The 15,163-nt window shown below is 49.0% G+C and overlaps 1 protein-coding gene across 1 annotated transcript in view; it reads right to left on the minus strand.

The window, feature by feature from the left end:
• Window positions 1–1,523: 1,523 nt before the first annotated feature.
• USP31 (ubiquitin specific peptidase 31) overlaps window positions 1,524–15,163 on the minus strand; it is a 55,630-nt gene continuing 41,990 nt past the window's right edge. Inside the window, exons 9-16 of the mRNA XM_065412316.1 lie at window positions 13,384–13,478; window positions 11,066–11,143; window positions 10,430–10,559; window positions 8,167–8,286; window positions 7,441–7,666; window positions 6,075–6,233; window positions 3,963–4,115; window positions 1,524–3,061 (exon numbers count right to left, since the gene is read on the minus strand). Coding sequence (XP_065268388.1) covers window positions 1,524–3,061; window positions 3,963–4,115; window positions 6,075–6,233; window positions 7,441–7,666; window positions 8,167–8,286; window positions 10,430–10,559; window positions 11,066–11,143; window positions 13,384–13,478 — 2,499 coding nt within the window. The remainder of the gene's footprint in view (window positions 3,062–3,962; window positions 4,116–6,074; window positions 6,234–7,440; window positions 7,667–8,166; window positions 8,287–10,429; window positions 10,560–11,065; window positions 11,144–13,383; window positions 13,479–15,163) is intronic.

Raw genomic sequence — 15,163 nt, forward strand, 5'->3', positions numbered from 1 at the left:
TTACTGTAATACTGAGCAGGAAAGGTTAATAAATAGGTCTGTCCACACACTAAGCTCACAGAGCCAGAAGTGTTCATGTGACAGACAAAGAATGAACGTACATAATAATGTAAACTGGAGATGATTTGTGCACACAGTACAACTGAGCTATCATACACCATTTATCACAAAACACGATTCCATACATGAAGGACACAGTTTGTTGTTTTCTTAAAATGAGAATGCAATTCATCATCAGCTCATGAAATAAAAACAGACAATGCCACGTGTGTATCAAAGGACTTGAGGGAAGAGAAGCCACCTTTCAGAGAGACAGTGTGTGCAAAGATGTTGCCGATGTAGTGTTTTAACCCTGACAGAATTCCTCATCTGATCAGAAACCAGACCTGTCTTGTAAGACATTGTTGCAGTTGGACCCATCAGCAAGCATTAGAAATGTAGAATGAAGAGAAGAATGTGGGACTACACTATTGGTCAAAATACAACCGCACAGCATTTTGGCCTGGCCATACAGAGGTGCGTTGAAACACACTCGGAAAATGCAAAAAGGGAGCAGAGAACATGTGGCACATCTATTCACTTCTCCTGCAGATAGAGAGATGCCAATTAAGCATCTGAGCATGTGTGTTAGAAAATTCTTCTCGGGGGTTTAACGATAAGGGTCCTACCAGCTTCACTATTATTCAAGACTAAGAATTCCAGCTGTCTTTCTAGGCATTGTAATAATCTTTCACCTTGGACATTTCACTGCTAGTGGCTGGCAACTGACTAGTCATTTTCTCTGTTGCGTAGTGTAACACCTCAAAGGAAGAAGGAAGTTGGAGCAGACAGTGGAGTCTCCAGATATGGCAACAACAAAATGCAAGTTATATTTTATAAAAAAAAATTAAGCCTGTTGGAATGAAAATATGAAAACTGTTCTGCACACACATACATGGGAGTACCTTTTGGATCTGTCCAGTCACTAATGCTAACCCTCCTATACTGGCTGAGTATATACCTGAGAAACAACATTAGTGTTGAGATATTGCCCTTTAAAAAGCTTGAAAAATGGGGGATTGGGGAGAGCACAAAGAAGCGGCAGTCTCTCTTTTTCACGGGTCCCTTAGCATCTTCTGCAGCCAAGAACCAGGTCACCCATCACCACAGATGGAGCCTGCTTAGACTAAAACCAATGGAATATTAGTTCACAGTTCTATAAAGCACGCTAATTACAGTATAACTGGGTCACAGGTTTCAAACCCGCTGTCTGAAGAAAGTTGTTGCATTTTTCTATAAAGAGACTTCTGTACAAGTGCTATGGGACAGCTGCGTTCATGTTCTATGACTCCAGCTGGACTTCACTTGGTATCAGTGCTGGCCAGCTGTGGCTATTTGGTTTGATGGCAGAATCAAAAGGCGCTTTACCAATTTGCAGTTAAGTTCTCCTCAAACACACATTAGGCACATGAACAAAAAAAACAACAAGAACTCAGAATAAATTAGCTCTCAGCAGAAGAAAAAAACACCTGGATTGCAGCATCTCACTGAGGTTTCGGAGAAGGCCGTGCAGACATGTGCATGCTGGAAGGTAACTTTTTCAATGACTTGTCAGCAGACTGTTTGTCACTGGAAGGAGACTGCGCTCCGGGGTCTAGCTGGGAAGACTTGGATTTGCGGCTGGACAGCAGAGAATGTTTGCTGGGCATGGCATCTTTCAGGGCAAGCTTCTCTTTCGCAGCAATGTTGGGGTTTGCGTGAGAGGATGGTGGGAGGCTGCTCTTCTCGGACTTGTCTTCTGCCACATTTTTACTGCCTGGCTTGGAGGAGCCACCTGCAGTCTTTTTTGAAAGCATTGTCGTCTTTCCCAGATCAGCCGACCGTCGGGTCTCCTTCTGCCTCAGGGCTGATTTGAAGAAAGACAGCCCTTTATCTTCCGACTTGCTGTCCCTCTTTAAAGCGGAACGCATGCTGATGCTTGGGGACCTCAGGCTGGCCATGGAGTTGCTCCGGACATGCCTGCTGTCCATTGCTCTGCTCTCGCTTCTAGGCTGGCTTATCCGAGGAGAGCTGGTTCTTGAGCTGGAAGTGACACTGGTCTTATCCGAGCCAAGGCTTACCTTGGAGCCCTCCCTGCTGAGGCTCTTCCCAGCAGACGGCCCCCGTGTCACTGACCCCGAAGTGGTTTTCTTGGCAGCTGTGGAGGATGGGGAAGAAACTGACTTGTGTTTCTGTTGAGTCGATGACAAAGCCTGGCTTTCCTGGAGTTTGGCGCCAGATTCCTTTCTAGCCTGGCCAGAAGCAGGAGATGCATGTCGCCCACTGGCCCTGGAAGAATCTGTTTTGCTTCTGGAACGGGAAACCTTCTGAGAGGTCTTTAAAGGAGGAGCAGAGGCAGGAGAGGGGTGAGAAATTGGGGATTCTTGGCTAGACAAGACTGTCCTTCCTTTCCTCAAATTTTTATCTGGCTCAGAAATGCCTTTGGAGCTGGGAGCCTTCTTGGGGGTGCCATCTGCCTTCTCGGAGAGCAGCCCTGTCCCACTGGGGGCTTTCACCTCTTTGACTGGAGAGCTCTCTACAGAGTCACTCTGATCCACAAAAGCAATTTGATTGTTGTTATCAAAAGGGTCCAGAGCCAGCTGGCTCCTGTCTGCTTGCACCGAGCTTTTCCCATATGGGTCCATGAAAGCAGAATTTGATTTCCTTGCAGCAGATTCCTCTCTGAACACCCCTTCCATGACAGCCAGAGGGGCTCTGCCCACCGTCCTATGTTCTCGCCTGCTGCTGCTGTCACTTGGTTCCGGGTAACTACTGGAGAGATTCCTTAAGCTGCCAAAGCAGGAGGTGGACACTTTATCATCAGCAGCCTCCCCGATCTTCTCCAGTGTCGAGGCAGAAGTGCGCACAGGGGAGTCTCCAGAGAAGCGTGAAGGAGAGTTGGAGCGCATCTGCAGCTTCGCAGACAGCGACCAGGATGGCCGAACACCATTTTCATTTACTGCCAGAGGGCTGGTGACAGAGGATCTAGAAGACAAACTCTGACGCTGGACGCTTCTTACAAAGGGTCGAGTCGAGAACCCCCCTGCAGGGGAAGAGAGCCACAGTTTTGTTTTGTTTTTTAACTCAGAAAGCTAAACCAACAGCAGATGGAGAAACCCTGGAGAAGCGGAGTGCAGCCAGCAGCTATCGGGTTATTTGTGCTAGTGTTCTCTTTGCTGGGGAAATGAGAAGATCGTGCCTCATGCGTGCTTGAGCATGGCAACACTACACCAGCGGTTCTCAAACTGTGCGTCACTACCCCATTTTAATGGGGTTGCCAGGGCTGGCTTAGATTTGCTGGGGCCCAGGGCCAAAGGCCAAACCTGAGGGCTTTACCCTGGGCGGTGGGGCTCAGGTTACAGGCCCCCTGCCTGGGGCTGAAGCCCTTGGTCTTCGGCTTTGGCACCCCCAGGACAGCAGAGCTCGAGTGGGCTCAAGCTTCAGCGCCCCTCCTGGGGCCGTGGAGTAATTTTTGTTGTCAGAAGGGGGCTGCGGTGCAATGAAGTTTGAGAACCGCTGCTCTACACTAAACGTACGTGGAGTGTCAGCCTGATATTGCTCCCTGCAAACATGAAAGAACTTAATTCTCAAAAAAAACAAACAAAACTGCTTTCTAGAGGGGCTGGGTAGATGCTGCGGTTTCCACCTTACATTTTCTTCCTCTCCAAGGCCCTCTATGCTGGTTCCCACCCTCCCAAAAAGGGCAGCCCCATCAGTGCCACTCAGTCTCCTGGCACTCCCTTGATCACTGTCTGTTGCTCCTAGAGGCTGGGTACACTGCCTGCCTCCCCAGCACTCCCTGCTCAGCATAGGGAGCCCACTTCCGGTGCTGGGTGCATTCTGCTGCTATCCTAGGAGAGGGTCTGTACTGAGAGGAAATCCACAGACCGGTTTTGGTTTGATAACCCCCTTTCCACACAATGCATCAGAATGCTCATACACACCATCATCTTCACTCCTTTCCCCAGTCAGCTCAACCGATTCGGAAAGCGAGGCCAGAGACGTGCGTCGGGAGGAAGCTGCTGAGGCGATGCTGGGCTGTTTGCTGCCAGGAAGCCGGCTCACCCAGTGTTCACACAGAGAAGAGCTTGTAGAGCCTGCAGAGGGGTCAGGGCACTGAGATCAGACCAGCAGCATGTGGCCAATTACAGATCACACCCCCCCTACCAAGGCACTGACTGATCACAAGCAAATTACATTCCTGCCACTGGGATTCAACTCTAACTCCCGGAAAGCTGAGCTGTGCCTATGTGACCGCAATGTTCTGACTAGTGAAGGAATAAATCCACCTTCACGTCACATGGTTTCACCCATAAAGTGAAACTTCTTCCAGCAACATGTGAACTGCAGCCAGGGTGTCACTAGAGCGGAGCTCAGCCCAGGCTGCCACTCAAACGCTCGGCGGCTCCTCTCTAAAGGCAGAGATCCTGATCCTGCCCCAACACCCCAGCGACTTCACTTCTATCCGACCCCACAACGAATGGAGTCACTCCTTTCAACTGACCGAGGACCGCTGACTTGCTGCATTTGGTTGGCTTAGAGAATGAGTGAGATTCTACCAATGACAGACCAGGTTATAGTTAAAGCAGAGCACTGTAATTGGATGAACAAGCTAGCTTCAGACTGGCTAGCTTTAAAAAAAAAAAAAAAAAAATTTTAACTGAAGAATAATGCTCCGGCAATCTGACTGGCTGCTACATACGCAAACGTCCAAATCAAAATGGGCTCCAAGACTTACCTATTTATTCTTTCCCCTTAGCTTTCTCCCCTTCATATTCCACTTTCCCCTTACTATATTCTTCAACTCAGCCCCTCCGAGGTGGTATTCCCCACCTAACCCTGTGCCCCCCAATGCGTGCACACGTACAATTTCCCTGAAGGAGATTTTTCTTCCTCTTGTGGGAAGGAGGAGAGATAAATCAGTCTCTCCCTTTGTGGATATTAAGTCTCCTAGGATTTCTTTAAGGCCCTGTCCATGTCACATCTTTTACCCATGATTTTGTAACCAGTTAGAGGCACCGCCTCTTCAACCAGCTACCAGGAACACTTCAGTTTGTGTCCAGGGGGCATGGATCCACAGTCACGTCGCACTCCCCATCAGTACCCGGCCTGGGCCAAGGAAGCTAATGATCCACCCAGCAGACCAAATCTGGTGATGAAACCTGGGTACATGCCACCTGAGGCCCGGTGCACATACACTAAGAAGAAGTTTGTTTGTAGGAGTGCATTCTGGGAAGAGTCTGGGCAGCCATCCTACAGCACCTCAGCCGGGAGAGCATGCCTGGAGAACGTGCAGGTGGAGCTGCTCCAGTGACACATGGAGCTGTGCACTTGTGCTGGCCTCCTAATCAAAGGAGGACTGACCAAAGTACTGTACACATGATCAGGGCGCTCTAGATAAAAAAACCAGAGCTGAACTGGTTACAGGAAGGAAGCCACGTGCCTCTGGCAGGGTGAAGGGACACAGCTGAGCGCAATAACTGAACTGGGCAAGGACACTAGCCAGGCTGGTTAAAGTTCCCTCAGCACTGATGAGACTGAAGTCCTCCCTCCAGGGCTGCTCCGACAGCAGCCGTGCTAGTGTGATCAGCAGTATTTTTGTCTCTGGGTTGTTCAGAACAGCCCTCTGTGGTAAAAGTGCCTGTGCTACAGGAGTGGGTCCCCCAGGACTAGCCCCAAGAGAACAGAGCAAGTGCCAGAGCAGCAGTGGAGGAATTTCCCAGCATCTTCAGCATCAAGAAGAGGCCTCAGTGGGAGCAAACTCAGGCATATGCTCTAGGATGGGCAGAGCTTGGGTTGTAAGCTCTTTGGGAGCGGTCTCTACTCCTGCCTTGTCAGCACAAGCTGAAACCATCATTAAGAACAGGCAGCCACAAGGGCTAGCGACACGGCTAGTTAGCTACGCCAGCTCCCTAACCACTCCCACAGTAGCCCTGCGCACGGGGGCTGACGAGGAGCGAGGCACAAGGCTGATTTGATCACTAAGCTAAAGCTCTTCCGTCATTTCTATAAGGAAAGACCATGTAAGTTCCTTGACCAAGCCAGCCTGGCTTTACCTGCCACAGAGCTGTTAGCCGACCAGGATGGGATCGTCGTGCGCCTCTGGTAGAAGAGGATATAAGCTGTCTGCTTGCAGACTTCATTTTCTGCCAACTGCTGCACGTCAGTATCATCGAAGCAGTACCACAAGCCATCTACAGAGTTCTTACAATATGCTGTGAGACAGAAGAGTGCGTTAGAGACCGCACAGCACCAGGCACCATTCACTTCATTCCTGCCAACCCAGCAGCCAAATCCGTTGTACGGCAAACGGCAAGCAACCTCTTTGTCTAACTGAGCCCGTGGTAGCAGAAGTGGAGAAGGAAGGATCACAGATTTATTATACTGGCTACCCAGACGCTGAATGGCCAGTGGGAAGCTTGCTGAAGACACCAGAGATGTACATCGTAGGCACTCCAGTGCCTACGGTTGCCCCGTGCTGCCCATAGAGGAGGGACCCCCCTGCTTTGGGGCAGCTCTATTTGTTTTATTTTTTGTTTGTGGCATTTTGCTTCTGTTGCTGTATCTTGTCTCTTAACGGAACCTATTCAGAATGATGCAGGACTAGAACATCCACCGGATACACACTGAAGGATTGGTATGTGTCTGATCACTGGGCTGGGAGCGCACAAGCAAAGACATTGAGCGGTGTTAAATTCCTGTCTCTCTCCAGCTGTTCCTTAGAGCTACAGAAGGCCAAGCAAGTAGGAATCTGCTGGGATATGCACACACACAGCTGAAGCTCATATACAACACAAGCTTTGGTGGCAGGCTAGCACTGACCAGCATTTTGGAAGCTGTAAGGAGAGTTAACTTGACCGTCCGTTCTAAGGATTATGGCTTTTTAGCATTTCTAGCTCCAAGAAAAGCAGTTAGGACGACTGGGAGACATGAAGGTGTGTCCGATTTGATTGTATTTTCATCTAATGTGCAGCTCGGTTCTAAACCCCTATTGGCACTCCAGCATCTGGCAAACGCCTGTCAAAGTCAGCGCCATTAGGGAGTAGGCAGCAGCAAACAGGGCTCTACGTACCGATCTGGCAGCCCTCATCACCACGTTCTCCAAGCACCCCGAGTTGGAGTCTGCTATTCGACTGGGTTTCTGGACTTATTTGCACTAGAAGGAGCTGTGCCCAGGCTGTTTGGTAGGACGTGTGAAGGGAGTTTGGGCCTAGAGGGCATTGTTCCAGTTCCCTGTAAGCAGGTCACAAAAACACACCTATAAAATGGACGCTAAATGGCCCCTTTTTAGCAGGCTCAGAGGGGCCAAGCTAGACTCCGGCAGGTTTGGGAAGGTGGCACATTGGTGAGGGTACAGAGATCCACCTTGACAGTTACCCATCTTCTGGAAAGTGTATCAGTCTAACGCTGCAGAGCACTTGCCTGTATAGTGCCCTCCTTGCATAGTGCCATGGTGATTGCACACCGCATACAGGTCGTAGACATAATCCTCGGGATCCCTTCCAAGACCGTAGGGTCGTCTCCAGGGGGACCAGTGAGATGGCAGACTCCAGCTACTCTGACTGCGTTTGACGACGTGAGGGGTCATATCCAAGCCGGTCAGAGGGAACTTGACCATGTTTTGCAGTTTCATTCTTCGGTCTCCTTCCTGTTTGAAAGGAAACATGTGTTACAATGGCAGGGAGGATCCGGAGCTTGAGGAGAAGAGGAATGCATGATGCAGAAGCACAGTCGCACCGTAAGGGACTTCTCTCTACAACTCCTCTCTCCAGAGGCTACTAGAGAAACGAGAGCAAAGTTCCAAAGCCGGAAGCGGTTATGGCAGACAGAAGAACGCACAGGAAGGGAGGCAATGCCGACATGTTCCAGTGTGCAGTAAATGCAGCTTTGAACCGCAGTGTCGGTTGTGTTGAGGAACACTCCGACTTTACTTTGGTTTGCACAAGAATCACAACTCCAGGTGTCAATACAAGCCCATCTAGGATATTCATACTTCTAGTGAGCACAATTGGCCACTTGGGGACAGTGTTTCATTGCAATGTAGCCAAAAGGCAAAGTGCCAATCAACCGCCTACCCTCAGAGGGTCAGTAGTTTGAAAGCCCATTTTTCAGGGTTCCTTTTGGAGTCTCCCACTTCAGGTTTCTTACCTGTCTAAACCTCTTTAGATGTATGATGAGAACATCGGGTAAAGTCCATAGGCTCAATGTAATACTCCCCTGCTGCAGCTGCTTGCAATGGGGGCAGCGCCATGCATCATCTGGAGCAAGCTAAGAACAAGGAGCATTAGCAGCTGTTAGCTGGCAAACATCTCAATTCAAACATTTCCCTACAGCCATTGCTCACTTATGCACTCAGACACGGTGCATCCAGACACCTGCTCCAAACACCTTCACTGTCCGGCTGGCACCCTGGCCAACAGGGGCTTCCAGCAGCGCAGAGGAGCTCCCCACCACTCGCCACATTGATGGTGCGTAATAAACATGAAGTGGATGGATGCAGGAGGCACTTCAGCCAGTGCAGCTGTGCAAAGCACCTACTTCCACTTCCAAACACTCCCTTCTACGTTCTCTCTCTCTCTCTCACACACACACACACACACACACACACACACACACACACACACACACACACACACACACAGATTAATGCATGAGGTAAAAAACGGACAGGTCTGGCAGCATGAGAAAGCGATTTTTTGCTGAGGGCGAGAACACGCTTGCCCATGGTCCTCGTGGCTCAATGGAACACAGACAAATACACTGCTGAAATCAGTCTGGCTCACCAGGGTGTTAGTATTGTTAAAACAGGTATTGGAATTACAAGGATGTGTTTAGTGTTTAAGTTTTATTGAATGCTTGTGAGCTGCTGCATGCATTAATCTCACATTTAACGTCTGTATCCCATACTGTAAGGTAATATTTGAACATTTGCATTCTAAGCCTTTGTAACTGTGCAAATCACCAGGCAGGAGAAACATTATTTAGTGTGAAATGCTGGTCTCCCACAGAAGGGGTTCTATCCTGCCTCACAAGGAAGGCCCATCATCGGCAGATGGGCTAAAGTGGAACATCAAAGGGCAAAAGACTGTTTACTCTGCCCCCACATCCCATGAGGACAAGTCTTGCAAGTGAATTCCTCCCATCAGCTCAGTTTGCAGCTCAAAGCAGAAGGGGGCCAAGGGTATAAAAGCCCCTAACAAGGAGGGGCTGTATCTCTATGCTGCTTGGACTCTGGAGGACAAGGATTATTTGACATAAGCAAAAGATCCCCCAGGTTTAGCCCTAAAGGTCATATAGAGCTTGCTTATCATAGAAGCTTTTATTATCTTTTAAAACTTAGACTGCAACTCATTTGTGCGTATCTATGTTCCTGCTTTAACCTTGTAAATAACTCTCTTGTATCCTTTCCCTACACAATAAATCTTCAGATAGTTTATTATAGGATGGGCTACAAGGGTTGTCTCTGGGGTGAGATCCAAAGTGCAAGTGACCTGGGGTAAGTGACTGGTCCTTTGAGACTGGAAGTGTCCTGAGCATTGCTGTGATACTTGGTGTAAGGGACGTTCTATCACAAAAGTAAGCTTACTAGGGTGGCAAGACAGAATAGGGGGTACCCAAGGGAACTGTCTGTGACTCCGTGGTTAGGCTGTGATAGTGCCCGAGGAGTTTACACTTGCTAGTTGGTTGGTGAAATCGACGTATAGAACTCACAGCCAGTTTGGGGTTGGTCCCTGGTTCCGAACAGCCTGCCCTGAGGCTGGTACTCATGCTCTTGAGCCACTGCAGAACAGCTTGAACTTAGTTTTGGGACTACACTGCTTCCTATCGGTAATTACAGCCCCCTGCCCAAGACATGTGGAACCCAATTTCATGTTCTGGATTGTGCCAGCCCGTTTCATGGCCAGGCATGCAGATCACATGTGCATGCATTAAAGTGACATTTGCATGTTAGCCTCCTTTACAGCCCCATGCTTATCATGCACAGAACATCCCTCCCAGAAGCCATGAAAAGGCTGCTCTCTGAAGGAACCGGATACCAAGCTGGCAATCTCTCCCTCTAACGTCCCCAGCTTGAAGAAGTCCTTCTACAAGAGGTTAAGTAACTTGGAAACACACAATAGCATATTCCCATGAGAATAAAGAGAAGCCCACACTGTCTCCAGACTCTCGTGAAGCACATCTGCAGAACGCATTACCCCTTCCAAAGGCGGACACTGCCAGAGGGGGAGAAGGATTTGAACCTGGGGCTCTGACACCCCAATGAGTCATGTCTGCAGAACAGCTACTCCAGCAAACTAGTGCATCTCGGCAGCACCGGAAGTGACTAAAGCAGCAGAGAAGATGATGGAATCCCCTTCTCCTCCCCAGCTTCCCGCTCCATATTGAGAGAGGCCAGGTCCTGGACTCCTACCTGTTCCTCTTTGGTGTAAAGTTGGAAACACTGAGATAAAGTGCAGGACTGAGGCTGGTGATGAAGTTCCCTCTGCTGGCGGACACTTTCGGAGTCTGGGACGTACTCATCCTCCATGTTCACAAACAAACTGCATCAGGGCAACAAGGCATTTACCAGTTATACAATACACACCCCAACGTTACAGATGAGCCACTGCAGGGCTGGAGGTATTGCTTGCTTGATCTGTCCCATCCCATAGGGAGCCAGCCTTGGTAAGAGGCTGCTCTACAACAACTAACTTAAAGCAAGAAAGGGAAGCAGTTTTCACTCAGCCTTCGGTCTGGATCAGGTAGCAGAAAAGCCACCCGATGTATTTCCCTTAAGACCCCTCTGACACGAATGGGAGCTGTGCACATGGCGCAAGCGGTTTGTGCTTGAGAAGCCAGCTCGGATAGTACGGAATCCAGGCTAGACAGAAGTAGGGATCCCAGCACACAGAAGCTCCAGTCGCTAGATCCTCCTGTCTTTACAGCTACAGTCTCACCTGGACATCTCAGAAGCTGGAGATTCTATGGGATTTAACAGTTTGCTGCATTTCCTATCATGCCAGGCTGTTTGCCAATATTTCCCTGCAGTTAATGCAATCATACTTACTAATCTTTAGTCTCTTTGTCCCATTCTACTACCAACTTCACATGAGCAGTTCCACCCTGTCCACATGATTTCAGTGCCCTGGAGAGAGAAGACGACATCGTAGGGTTAGAACAGCATTGGGTCTAAAACTCCAGTCACCCTGTACCGCATATGTGTGTGTGTATCTATATCTATACCCACTGTGCACCCTCAGCCCCTGAGCTAAACTAGCAGGGCCTATGAAGCAGGAACTCAGCTGGATCAGAGAAGCAAGTCTTTCAGCTTAGCTACTACTGCCGCTAACCCTCTGCATCAATACAGACAGGCTACTCAAAAAAAAAAAAAATCCAGCAAGAACAGCTTATCCATAAAGTCTCCATTCACAAGACTGACCAGATATTCTGGGGGTTTTCCTTCGTGCTATCAGCAGGAAATAGAATGAAGAAATGATACCAGAAACAAACTACTTGTCAATTGATGTGTTAGACACACTTCACTGTGCAAAATGGAGCAAGGAAAACAACTCAAACAGCAAGTTATGAAGCCAGCAACACGTGTGACCAGAGAAACAGAGCATGAACCAGATTTTCTGTTAGCCAACTGGATTCCAGCATTTTCTCCCTTGAAAAATGGCTGATTTTGTCTGTAATCAAGCCTGTCCCATGCACAAGACTGACAAGAATTTTAAAGGGTTTCTCACATCCAAAATTGGAGGCCCTAGCCACTCAATGTACTATGGCACATAACAGAGAAGAGTGGTGCCCATGAAACTTTGCCCCAGTGAACTGGCCAAATTCCAATTTGGGATCTACCTGTGGCATTTCATTATGCCTAAGGATATGATTCTGTCACTGAGGTCACAGATTCCATGATTTTCCAGGCTCTCTGTGACTTCTTCTGGGGCAGGGCTGAAGCAGCAGCTGGGGTTGCGTCAGCACCACTGGTGCTGGAACAGCGGCAGTCAGCCCCTGCCGCAGGAGCAGCCCCTCCGGCCAGCCGGACTGCCCTCAGCACGGGGTGGCAGCAGACAGCCCATGCCACAGGGGGCTGAAACAGCTGCAAGCCCCCAGCAGTGATCTATTTGTTCATCTGTTCCCCTCTCCCCCCACGCACAGGGTATTTTTAGTAAGAGTCAGGGACAGGTCATGAGCTTCTGTGAATTTTTGTTTATTGTCTGCAACCTGTCCCTGACTTTTACTAAAAATAACCGTGAGAGAATCTTAACCTTAATTATGCCCATCGCTTCAGTATTTTATTGCTGACCATCATATTCCTTTGGGGACAGTTTCTTGCTTCATTCCCTGTCTTCAGGATCATGCAGTAATGTCACACACTGCTGCTATGGTTTTGCATTCCAATCGATTCTAGCTACATATAGGACTCTGCTCAACACATTATCCAAGCACCTTAGATGAGTGTGCATTGCAATGATGGGTGAAGTGGTTCTTGAGTAAGGTTCCTGAAGCGTTGTGGGATGGGAGTAGTAGGGAAAGGCAGAATTACTATAATATGTTCCACTCTGGGGGCAGAAATCCAATTTTAGAGATGAGATTTTTAGAGCCCGCAGTCCCTTCCTTGTTTTCCTTCAAACACTAGCATGTCTAATGCCAGTTAACAGCCGGTAAGTTGAACTCCTCTCGCTTCTAGAGATGGTCCCATCCTGGGCACAGCTGAACACAGCCCTTGCTCAGCCCTTTGGGAAGGCTAGCCCCCAACTCTGCCCCTTCTGCCTGCGCCCTCCCCATGGCCAGAGCCCCAAGACCCCCCCCCCGCCTCAGCTGGAAGAGCCCCGGGCCAGCCGAAGCCCTGATATGCCCCATGCTTTTGATATGCCCCATGCAGGTTCTGGGGCGGCTGAGGCAGCAGTATGTGCCTCCTCAGCCACCCCGGAACCTGCATGGGGCATAATAAAGCAAAAACTTTGCCGCCAAACCCCGCAACCGGGGTCCGGCAGCCGCGGCAGGGGAGGCAGAGCCTCCCCTGGCCATTAGACCTGCCGCCCATGGGGCCTGCAGTCATTTTACTCCCTTAGTCTTTTACCATCTCCGGCGTCGCACACCTGCCTCTCAAAGCTTCTCTCATCTTCTCTCCCCATCTATTTCCAATCACTCGCTCTCCTTCTCCAAGTGGCACCAAGTAGGAGTTTTCTAATGGAATTTTCTGACAACAAATATAAAATAGCCCGTGGCCCCAGGTTTAGAAAGTCTGTCTATGCTCCCACACGTAAGGCACCCGTCTCCTACGGACTAAGCAGCAATACTTTAACTGCAACACTAGAACAAGTGAGTAGTGAACTGGGGAAAAACTGTGCCCCACGGGGGGACAAGGGCCACGCTTACCGTTCCACAGTGGGGTGGCAGAGGGGCCGCTCCTCCTGAGGTAATAGGTATGTTATGCCCACAACACTAACCACCCGCAAGCTGAATGGACACACCTATGGTAAACAGGGGAAAAAAGTGAACTGGTTGAGTGACTGAAGTTAGATTTATTCTACAGGACTGGTTCATTCCCTGCAAGTGCCAAGGCAGGATCTGCCCCTCTGAGTATGCGTTTCACAAATAGATTAAGTTCTCGTGGCTACTGTGCTAAGAGTAGATGTTCCTGCACCTGGAAGCCAACGCGGGGACAGGTGAAAGAGCCGAGGTTTGGGAGAATCACCAGAAATTCCTCCGTAGTGATAGGCAATGTCTCCTCTCTCCCCTCACCTGCTTGTTCTTACACAGACTTTTCCAACAGATATGTCTGCTCTAAGAGCCACCTAGCATGCTTGTGGGAGCCATGAACACATCAACTAATGTTTCAAAAGTCTTTTTTAAGGCAGATTTCTCAATTAAGAATGTTAAATGGCAGAACTACAAAACAAAGGCTGGCACGTGTTTGATCTTACAAATGACTCATTACAGCTTCAAGCCTCAGATTTTTGCAATTTAAACTGAACAGTTTGAGGCTTATTGAGTGGGGGTGTGAGGAAAATGAGCAATCCTCTCATTGAAACAATTATAAGCAAAGGACTAACTGGAGCAAAAGTTCCCCAGGAATAAAGAGATGGAAAGATCAGCATGGGTTCTAAACAGACCACCAAAGTATTAAGGGGACAGGAAAATTCTCGGGCTTCCCATCTAACCTGATCTCAGCTCCTCCATCCACCTTATGCAAAGACCAAAGACAAGCAGTGCCTGCATCAGGCTGAAGCCAAGCACTCTAGTGCGCCTACTCCCCTTGGCATTGCATTTCTCACGCTTGCCTCAGCTCAGAGCGCTTGGCAAAGAGATTTTCTCTTTTAAATGCAGAAGTTACGTCCTGATCACTAGATGTCTGACCTGAGAACGAAGTGACTATCAATATGGCACGCCAAGAACATACAAGCACTTTACTCCCTGTTGGAGGTGCCCACCCCTAGGACAATCCCTTTGGTGCTCCCCAGAATGGGTCACACACCAAATTTCAGACACCTGCTCATCCCAAATTTTGCCAAGCCCAGGCTTTTAATATCAGGGAGAAATTCCAAGTATGAGACCTGAACACTGGGTGGCTATCGTTTAGACCAGGGATAGGCAACCTATGGCATGTGTGCCAAAGGTGGTACGTGAGCTGATTTTCAGTGGCACTCACACTGCCCGGGTCCTGGCCACCGGTCCGGGGGGGGGGGGCTCTGCATTTTAATTTAATTTTAAATGAAGCTTCTTAAACATTTTAAAAACCTTATTTACTTTACATACAACAATAGTTTAGTTATTTATTATAGACTTATAGAGAGAGACCTTCTAAAAACATTAACATGTATTACTGGCACACGAAACCTTAAAGGAGAGTGACTAAATGAAGACTCGGCACCCCACTTCTGCAAGGTTGCTGCCCCCTGGTTTAGACCGAAGGGCTCTGTTCTAAGGGGTGTAAAAGGCAGAGGTCTCCTGCTGGCTGGTTTCAGTCATGGAAGGAAGTGTAAGGCAAGAGTTCTTACAGCATGCTGCTCTCGGAATGGTGAACAGAGCTATTGACAGAAATCCTTTACGCAACCGCCATAGGAAGCAGACTTCATTCAGCCCCTGCCCAGGCCGAGCACCTGTATGTTTTCCAGGTGGTAAATAGAAGTGGGAAATTCGGCAAACGGCACACACA

This window comes from Emys orbicularis, chromosome 10, assembly GCF_028017835.1.
Source record: "Emys orbicularis isolate rEmyOrb1 chromosome 10, rEmyOrb1.hap1, whole genome shotgun sequence".
Taxonomy (NCBI): Eukaryota; Metazoa; Chordata; order Testudines; family Emydidae; genus Emys; species Emys orbicularis.